At 32.8% G+C, this 9,827-nt stretch overlaps 3 protein-coding genes across 5 annotated transcripts; 1 reads left to right on the top strand and 2 right to left on the bottom strand.

Moving 5' to 3' along the window:
- Positions 1-27: 27 nt before the first annotated feature.
- On the bottom strand, positions 28-4,670 carry LOC117238011 (protein CASC3). Of its 2 annotated transcripts, XM_033502506.1 has the most exons (8): positions 4,233-4,670; positions 3,378-3,802; positions 3,026-3,310; positions 2,536-2,945; positions 2,174-2,470; positions 2,017-2,049; positions 1,605-1,861; positions 28-1,513 (listed from the first exon to the last, which is right to left on the bottom strand). In XM_033502506.1, the coding sequence occupies exons 1-8, from the start codon at positions 4,329-4,331 to the stop codon at positions 908-910; spliced, it is 2,412 nt and encodes an 803-aa protein (XP_033358397.1). In that variant the 5' UTR covers positions 4,332-4,670; the 3' UTR covers positions 28-907. The 2 variants fall into 2 exon arrangements, with proteins under 2 accessions (XP_033358397.1, XP_033358398.1); XM_033502507.1 differs by lacking the exon at positions 2,017-2,049.
- A 234-nt stretch (positions 4,671-4,904) lies between these two features.
- Positions 4,905-8,592, top strand: LOC117238012 (endoplasmic reticulum lectin 1). 2 transcript variants are annotated; one of them, XM_033502509.1, is made up of 8 exons: positions 4,908-5,196; positions 5,334-5,555; positions 5,644-5,817; positions 5,882-6,400; positions 6,831-6,884; positions 7,427-7,588; positions 7,666-7,905; positions 8,006-8,582. In XM_033502509.1, the coding sequence occupies exons 2-8, from the start codon at positions 5,418-5,420 to the stop codon at positions 8,249-8,251; spliced, it is 1,533 nt and encodes a 510-aa protein (XP_033358400.1). In that variant the 5' UTR covers positions 4,908-5,196; positions 5,334-5,417; the 3' UTR covers positions 8,252-8,582. The 2 variants fall into 2 exon arrangements, with proteins under 2 accessions (XP_033358401.1, XP_033358400.1); XM_033502510.1 differs by lacking the exon at positions 6,831-6,884 and having other exon boundaries at positions 4,905-5,196; positions 8,006-8,592.
- On the bottom strand, positions 8,385-9,769 carry LOC117238015 (mitochondrial import receptor subunit TOM40 homolog 1-like). Its single transcript, XM_033502514.1, has one exon. It carries the CDS (start codon positions 9,647-9,649, stop codon positions 8,681-8,683), a length of 969 nt encoding a protein of 322 aa, XP_033358405.1. The 5' UTR covers positions 9,650-9,769; the 3' UTR covers positions 8,385-8,680.
- Between the last annotated feature and the right edge of the window lie 58 nt (positions 9,770-9,827).

Raw genomic sequence — 9,827 nt, 5'->3', positions numbered from 1 at the left:
AGGAAAATAAATTTAGTCATTTATGGAAAAAACTTCTTATCAATATATTATCTTTCCATTCCACCTTGCCAGTAACAAAGCATATCTTCATAAGCGTATTTAAAAAAAAAAAAGAATAATCGCGGTTTGGACTTCTCATAGCTATTACGAAAAGCCGATTAACATTTATTAACGACAAATTTAATAGTTAGTATTACCTTTGACTTAACTAGACTTTAAGATACAGTAAATTATGTAACGATTATTTCTTTACGATGCAGATTAAAGATTTCTTTTGTTCTAGTGTAATATAAGTAAAATTAAAGCATTAAGTAGTGGTTCTTTATCTAATAAATGTACTTCATTCATCCACCGTTTACTTGAATCGCAGTACAAATTTGTTTATACACGAAAAACAATACATACTGAGGTTACTGACCTGACTATATCCTATTTACAATAGCCGTTGGTATTAAAAAGATATATCGATTTATTAGTCATTTTACCAGCCGATGCTGCATGCGTTAATACTCGATATACAATAATATGTTTAACACTAGTTGCCTCTACTAATAATTAATTATTAGTAGACTTCGTATATGAAAGGAGTTTAACAATATAGAAGAGTGACGTTTAATGACAGCAGCAGATCGATGGAATTCGTAGTGAAACATTGATACAAATGTTACCCACGAAATATACAACAATATGCTGAGATTAGATAGTCATTCAAAATATATTTTAGACACGCACACATCCAATTCCTAAAGTATCTCACAAATAATTTGTGAAAATCATTTTCCTATACAAATTGCATGGTAACGTCAATAAAATTACACAGTATCTTTATGATATATGTGTACTCATACTCACGAAATGTCACAATTATGTCTTTCGCAAGGAACGTTACACGCTGTACGATGTTTTTTCAAGCTACTGCTTCTTCAACAACTGTACTTTCAGTCGTTGTATTTTCTACTTTGTTTGAATCATTTTCAGCCTTTTCAATGACTGGTTCCATAGCTTTAAGCGAAATAATATTTTCCTCCTTCATAGTGACTTTTGATGAATCATTAGCACTTATATCGTCTAATTGATCGGTAGTAGTATCTCCCAAATTCAGTGGTGTTCCGATATCAAGAATTTTAATATCTTTTTCGGTATTCTCAACCACAGGATTCGCTATTGCACTCGAACCGTCGATTTTCTCTGTTTCTTGAATTTCTGCTTGTTCAGTTTCTGTATTATCAAACTGTTCTGGCACAGTCTTCTGATCACTTTCTATTGAGTTAATTTTAACTTCTTGTTCAGTCTGTTGTGTATTACCAAGTTGATTTGTTTGTTGTGGCTGTGTAGTTTTACCTCTTCCTCGACTGGTCTGATGTTGATTCTCTGGTGGTGGAAGAATTGGAATAGCTGCTTTTGGTCGTCTCATTGGAGCTGATTGTTGTTGTTGCTGTTGCTGCTGCGCTGGACTATAGTAAGTACAACCTTGTGGTTGAAACAATTCTTGTGGAGGTGGAGGACGTTGTGGCTATAAAATATCAAATAAAAAATATATGTGATAATTTTTAGATAATGTAACTTAAAAAAAGAATAAAAGATTTTGTAGTAGAAAAATGTACCTGTACTGGTGAACTATAACCTTGATAACCTTGGAAATTTGGTTGAAATGCTGGTCCATTTGGACCAGGAACGTAATTAATTATACTAGGTGGAGCAGTTTGTGGAGAAATAAACTGAGGTGGTGGTACTAAAAATGGTGGTGGAGCATAACTGGCAGGTTGACCATTAGGTGGTATAGGAATTACAGGCTGACCAGTCATAGGTGCAGTTGCAGTAGCAACAGATGTGGTTTGCTCAAAATGTCCTTGTGGATATCCTATAAAATTGAAATATATGCTATGAGCATTCATTTAAGTGCGTAAATATAATAAAAAATAACACGCAAATATGCAGACATAAACAATTATGTTTACTTAACAAAAAAAACAAATAAATAAAAAATTATACACACATAGTAACCTACGTTCTTACCTTGTGAATCTAAAACACCTCTTGAATTTCCAGCTAAATACATATACATACAAGTTAAATATTAATACAGGATATTTGATGTACCATATCTATATTATTCACTCACCAACATATTTTATAGATAATAACATTTCTGAGTGAATTTGTATCTTATTACCTTGAGGAGGAAAATATCCATGTTGACCATGCTGGCCATGTTGATTGTGTTGATTGTGTTGATTGTGTTGATTGTGTTGTCCATGTTGCCCATGTTGTGGTGGATAATTTTGTGGTCCTGGATTATCCGAAACAGTAGATCGCTGTCGCAAACTTGAATAACGTTTTGGCCTATTAGCAGAACCATCTTGCTGCTGAATTGATTGTTGTTGTTGTTGCTGTTGTGGTTGTTGTTGCTGCATTCTTGGAGGTACCGTTCCTGATCTCTGCTGATTTGAGGACTGTCCATAGAAGCTTTCTAAAAGAACATCAAGAAACAAATTAGTATGAAGATGCAATATTACACATGATTCAAATACTCACTATTATGTCTTCCACTTTGATGATATTGAGTACCATCAGCAACGCTAATGTGTTTCATGTCATGAGTAATTTGCTGCTCATCATCATTCTGTATATTATTTCTCTTATTCTCAGTCGTAATCGATCCGGTTCCGCGTCCCTTTGGTTTGATTTCAACTGTTCTATTGGTGACCATATTGTTATTAGCATTTGTTCTGAATCCTCGTCCACGTGTTCTACTCGCTGCCAAGCTTACAGACTCTTGAACGTTCCTCTTGTTATTATCTCTTGAAGATATCTTTGTATTAATCAATTTATCTGCATCACCACCAGCTCCACTATTTCCATTACTGCTCTGAATGTGAGACGAATGTTTAGTATCCTTTTTCCAGGCTGGATTTGTAGGTTCATTAGGAGCCTTATTTTCATTCCTGTATATCAAAATATTGAAATAAATTTTATTAAATATATCTAAGTAAAAGAATCTAATGGTTTAAAAAATATTACATACGTATGAGTATTAGACGTATTGCTAGATTTTGATTTCAGACTATCACCTTGAGCTTGTAGAGGTGGAAAATTTTGTACTTTATTCTGTGACTTATTCTTACTACTGTACCAAGCTGATGAAATTACTGGTTCTTCTACATGTGTGGAAGCATTCTTATTTGTTCCTAAAGCAGGAAAATCTTCTCCACTTCTATTGAACTTTCTATTTTTATTTGAAACATTACTTCCAGGCTTTCCATATGCATCTTCATCTTCCCAATTACGCGTATATTTGTTAGGACCACGGCTAAAAAATATAAAGCACATGATATGGAATGTTACAAACACTCTAATATTTTCAGAGATGTACTTACCCATATCTTCTTCTTCTTCTAGCTCTAGGTGGACCTTCTTCATTTCTTATGTCATAGCCATAAACAGCTATTAATTCTTCATGGCTCTTTGGTGCCTGTTCTTCATCATTATATCGATCATGATCCCATCTATCTTCTTTATCTTTCCATACTTTTTTTTCTTTGGTTTCTCTCTCATTTTGTGACTCAACTGCACTATCTGTTACTTCATCAATGGTTCTATCATCATGTTCATAAAATGTTCCCCTTTTAGGGATATATTGTGGGTTACGTCTGTCTTCATCATCATCCAGCTTTTTCTGCGGTTTTTCTTCTTCTTGCCCATCTCCACTTTCTCGCAATGCACCATCTTGAGATTCAGCATCAGAATCAGAAGGATAGATATCACATTCTGAATCCTGATGACCATCAGTTTGCTCGCTGCTCTATAGAAAAAGTTTATAAAGAAACTACAGGAAAATAAAAATGGGATTATAATAAATTAGGTAATGTCAATGTTAAAAAAATTGTTATTGGAAGTTTCTCAGATATTATGAAAGTACATTTTATTTTGGTAATACAAAATAATTTTATTTGGATTCTGATATGCACCGAAATTGAGAAATTCGCCGCAAAACCACTTGCCGGTACATCGAACACAAAGGAAAGTCTCCCTAGTTACGATTATATTCAAAAGTATTACAGCAGTCTACTTAATCCACTTAATCGGATCTTCCACCGAACTTTCAATCCAGTTCAATAAAAAGCAAAAAAATTCGATAAACGACAGGAGCTCAGAAATCGTGAAAGGATGGTAAAACTATTTGTTTAAAATCTTCGAAATGTTTAATCGAAAACACCTTTGTAGCAGCTAACCTGGGTTTCTTTCGTTGCGTTTAATTCTTCACAAGAGTCCGAGAGGTCATCAGAACCACAAGACTGATTAGATTTTCGTCGTCGTCTTGTATCCGACATGTTATTTCAGTTGGAAGTACACGTTTTCGAATTATCACAGATTTTCGTCTATAAAATGTGAATAAATGGTCAACGCCAAATGACTTTTAAGGTCGAACTAGTTTATGCCTCTTTCTACTTCGATCAGTTTCCGATCTCGATTCTCGGTCATGAATCACAGGTTAAACGTATCAGTATTGAGAAGGCACACCAAACTCTTGAAATTTTAACAATAGAAACGATTTCGTCGAGTCGTCAGATTACTCAGTAGCAATGGCGGTTCTATAAACTTTCGAACAAGAGATCCCTTCTCCTGGTCTGTGCCAAATCGCTAGTAATTTGAATAAGAAGTATTTTACTAGACCCACTTGTATGGCGTCAGAGTTTCTCTCTTTCTCTCTCTCTCTCTCTCTCTCTTTCTAAATTAATTAATCTGTTGAAAAAGAAATTATCCAATTTACATATAGAATCTATAAAATAGAATTTAATTGATTGCCGCGGGAATTCGAATTTTTATGCGTTGTAAACGCCATCTGTAAACTGTTTGATTGGCTATTGCTATGTGTTCATACGTGAGTTGTACTCGATTTTTTCTAGATAGGTGTATACAGATGTTTTCTCAAACTTTGAGCTTCGAATCTAATATAAGTTCTATTACGGATTTATGAAACAAATTCTACTTGAAATAAAGAAATCATTATAAGCAATTATATATTTTTAAGCATACTCCTTTATGTATACTCATTGTATTTTATGAAACTAGATAGAATTGAATAGAAATATGACCACGTATACAGTTCACGTGGTATAAAATTACTGGAATTTGGACATAATTATAAGTGGTGTCAACTTCTCAAGAAAATTATTTCAACAAGAACAGTGAAACGTTTGTTTTTCATAAAAAATAGAATTTAAATTATTAAAAATTAAACGTACAAATATATTATATTTTTGCCTAATGAAATCGGACAAATACTTTTTAACCATCAAAGAGTGATATAAAATAATTTTTCTGTTTTGCAGATATATTGCTGTTATCATAAACCCGAAGATATCTTACATACACTTCGATTAAAAATATGATGAAATAATTGCAATTTTATAAAAATGTGGAAATACTGTAATGTCTATATTACTATAGTATTGTGTACTATAATTATAGTATATGGACACGATTTCAGAAGTTTCGACGATACAGTTCTTTTTAAAATTAATTGGCCGGGCAAAGCTAGCTCGGATTTATTAGTAAGTATTATTAGAATTGAAACGTAAATCAATATCTATTAAATATTTTGTTATGTCTATATTACATCATATTTATTATACCTAATAGGAATCTAGAACAAATGTAGAACCTTATATTATAACAACTGCAAATAAGGAGCAATATCAATGTTTAATAGTTGATAATTCAGAACAAGAGCAAGGTTATAATGAACCGTACAATGGACCAAATCCAATAGAAATTTTATCAGCATTATTTAAACAAAATACTTGTTCTTATAGAGTATGCATTATAAATGCCATAAATGTATCATGTATGAGTTCACATAAATAAGTATCTTTTATAGGTTGAATCTTATTGGTCATATGAATTATGCCATGGACGATATGCACGTCAATATCATGAAGATAGAGATGGGAAGAAAGTGAAGACACAAGAATATTATTTGGGTACTTTTGATAAGTTGCAAGAGTTAAAGCTTTTAGCTGAGTATGCAGAAAGAGAAAATATTAGGAAAGCAGATATACCAGTTAAAAAAGTTGATGGAATCAATATGCCATATATTGAAGTTGAAATGGCTGATGGTACAGTTTGTGACTTAACTAATAAGCCACGAAAGATAAAAGTTCTTTATGTTTGTTATCAGCATGGAAAACACGAACTGTTTTCGTTAGAAGAGCCTTCTAGCTGTGAATATGAAGTTATAGTTCTTTCACCTTGGCTATGTAATCATCCTGATTACAAGCCCCAAGCTACAGGGGAAAATGAAATTAACTGTCATCCAGTTGAAAATGCACCAAAGAAGCCAAGATCTCTTGTTGCAATGGAGATGGAAAGTCTGAAACTTCGATATCAAAAAGTAACGGTAAATCCATTTGAGATTCTGTGTATTCAGTTATTTATTTTTGACTATGCCTGTGTCGTATGTATATATTGTTATTTAAAATAAAATATATTTACTTATATATTTTCTGTGTATGATAGTGATAATTTTTGATATTGATTTATGTGAAACACATGCAAAATATTTTCAAATAACAGTAGATTTTAAATAAATTCCATTATGTTATGCACTTTGTCAGTATAAAATATTATGTTTTACCTAATCTTAGAAAACTGCATTGATCATAACTATATATCTTATTTATCTATCTGAAACACTCCAATTTTACTAAATTTCAAGATTTTTTAAGTAATTTTGGCTTATACTCTTAAGTCATAAATGATCTTTTTAGTGTTAAACAATTTTCGTTTGCATTATTTGTTATCTATACATTGAATTATTTGTTGCACAGGATGACAAGCTGCAGGAAGTCTATGCAATCTTCCATGTAGATAAGGAGGGCCAGGTCAGAATATTTTGTATTTTTGGGATCAGGCCAAAGTGCTTGGTGGTTCTTGTCATTTGTCGCCATTAATTTGTATCTCATTCTGTCCCTTCCTTTTCTACATACAATTATTCCCTTTAAATCTACGTTTTTTTTCCAAAAGAATGTTACAATAACATTATGAATACTATTTATGCACCATTGTGTCTTTAGCATCACAAAATCTATTGCTTTACTTGTACACAGCCATTTTTATTATATTTACACATTGCTTTTAAGTAAATACCAATAATCACATCACAAAACACTATATAATGTATATATTTTCAGAATAGATATAAAATGTTATAATATTAAAATGTTGTAAAGTCACGATTTAACTGTAAATAATGTCGATCTTTTATCTATTAATATCATAAATTAAAAGAAGGAATGATGTGTAACACATGTTTCGTGTTTTTAACAAATTCATACAATTGATATTAATTGATACTCATTCTCGTTATGATGTTCGCTATGTGTGTATATTAATTGAAGATTTAATTGACTTGCATTTATTTCAGGATGGTGAAGCACGTGTTAGAGTTGAAATACATCCTGTCGGTGTTACCGATAAACATAATAATATCGAAGAGTCCATAAATTCGTTAGCAGATCAAGGTATTAGTCCTGCGGAAGCGAGTCCCGTAAAAAACTTTCTAAGCGGAAAAAATTGCTTACACGGGGTAGGTATTGCACTTCTACATTCTGACCGTATTCTGTAATTATATTTTACTTAATAATACATAATTGATGAAAATAGGGCAATGGATGGTGGAAGTATGAATTTTGTTATGGACGCTCTGTAGTTCAATATCATATAGAACGCGATGGTAAAAAGACCATAGTAAATCTCGGTAAATTCGATAAGCAAAAGCATTTGGACTGGATTGCTGCACATCCACATAAAAGACCAAAGTCTCCAGAATTGCGGAAACAGCTTTCCCATTTTTATAGCGATGGTACTATTTGCGATAAAACTGGGAATCCAAGACAAACAGAAGTATTATATATATATATATATACAAACATTTTATAGAGTAGATTTATTTATTCTTATACGAAAGAGTATATATAGCTATCACAATTTTTGTAATTTCCAGGTGAAATTAAAATGTGTTGAAAGTCATACTGCCAGTCCATCGAGTGTTTCTCTTTTTCTAGTCGAACCGAAAACATGTGAGTACGTTTTAGGTGTGGAATCGCCATTGATCTGTGATATTTTAGAATACGCCGATGAAAATGGACTTCTCAGTGAAAAATTTGATGTGAATTTTGACAAATTAAAAACAACCGCTTTTCACGAATACGACGATTTGGATGAGAGGATAGCAAACGGAGATGATTAGAATGATATTCAATTAATAGATATTAAACAAAATTGTTAAATAAAATTTTTAATGATAAAAATAACAGTTTTAATGTATCAGGCACATTGCATTTAGTTTCACTAAATTAGATAAAAAGATTGTAGGCTTTTTTTACTCAGTGTATATCAATATATAGGTCTTATGCTTCAAAGTTTTCGGATATTTTATAATACATATATAAACATAACAATTATTTAATACATATAATGCTGTTAAAACGTTATCGCGAACTATTAAGTCACAGAGATTGTAACGTTCACAAAATGTTTTTCACTCTGTAAGATTTTGAAAGGAATAATTACAATTCTCTCCTATGTTAATTTCTATACCATCGAATTATTTCCTACCATTCTTATAAATGATCTAAGAAAATAGGATAGAATGACAAGCCACATTATATGTTGATTATCATTGTCCAATATTGAGACCAACACCCACTCGAAATTGCTGCTTCTTGTGGTTTAAAAGTATACTAGTAACCAGCGAAGATTCTGGAATTGGGTATAGTTTCTTCTCAAACACGCCACCGACTGTAGTCTCAGAATTCACGATACCTCGAAAGACAAGATCCGCGTATGGCACGTTTACTTGGTAAACTATAGTAGCGATTGACTGATGAGTCCTCGTGTTTGTTTCTAACTCGACCCCGAGTTCCAGTTGCGAGCTAGATTTGCGGTGATAACAAAGATGAAGGCCCGCTTCACCTATCGTTCCGGATAATGTTGCAAGTCCTGTACTGTGTCTAAAAGCCAGACACATGACTGTCTGTTGACCTCCTGGAACTTTCGAGCCACGAAGACATGCAATTTCGGCTCCTAACGCGATTCTCGATGTGATCGATTGTAAAAAGTGTATTACCATTGTTGCTTGCTTCTTTTTAAATTTTGGGTTGGCTAAGGTCACCGCTACAGTAAAATCGTTCGACCGATATTCTAAGCTGGAACTGAACGCTTTCCATTTTTCATTGGCAATTTGCGCTGATAATTTAAATCTAAATCTACATGCAAGGGTATGCACAAAAGACGCGGACAAATTTGCAGTTGGTGTAATGTCTCCCACGATTACGGGATATCTTTCTTTTAAACTGACTACTTTTGTACCAACATACTTTGCACCAAATTTGTATCCAGACGGTGTAACAGAACTAAGAGTTATCGTATGGGTCACGTTAAAATGGTCACTAAGTATTTTATTGATGACGAGCCGCGCACCATCAAAGTTCTGCGGGTAAAGATCTTTAACTTTCTTGTGTATATCTTCGAAACTTCCTGGATTTCCTGGTACTCTGTCTTGTGGTTCCACGCACGGTATACAGTCTTCATGGGTTACTACGCTTGGTTCGTCTTGTTTTTTCCTTGAAGCATGTACTGTACCCATTCTAATACATTAGGCTCTTTTAGAGTACAGTCAACAAATTTTCTTCGAACGCTTCTTAATTTTATACTTGATGACAACATACGAATAAAATTAATCCTAATGCAAACGGGTTATCATATGACCTCTGCCAATTTCAAACTCAAAAAGATCGATATATTTTTTGCGATATATATCGATA

Source organism: Bombus vosnesenskii, unplaced genomic scaffold, assembly GCF_011952255.1.
Source record: "Bombus vosnesenskii isolate JDL3184/JDL3185 unplaced genomic scaffold, Bvos_JDL3184-5_v1.1 scf7180000013431, whole genome shotgun sequence".
NCBI classification, from domain to species: domain Eukaryota; kingdom Metazoa; phylum Arthropoda; class Insecta; order Hymenoptera; family Apidae; genus Bombus; species Bombus vosnesenskii.
The sequence above is the reverse complement of the archived record's forward strand: the minus strand, read 5'-3'. Positions and strand labels throughout refer to the sequence as shown.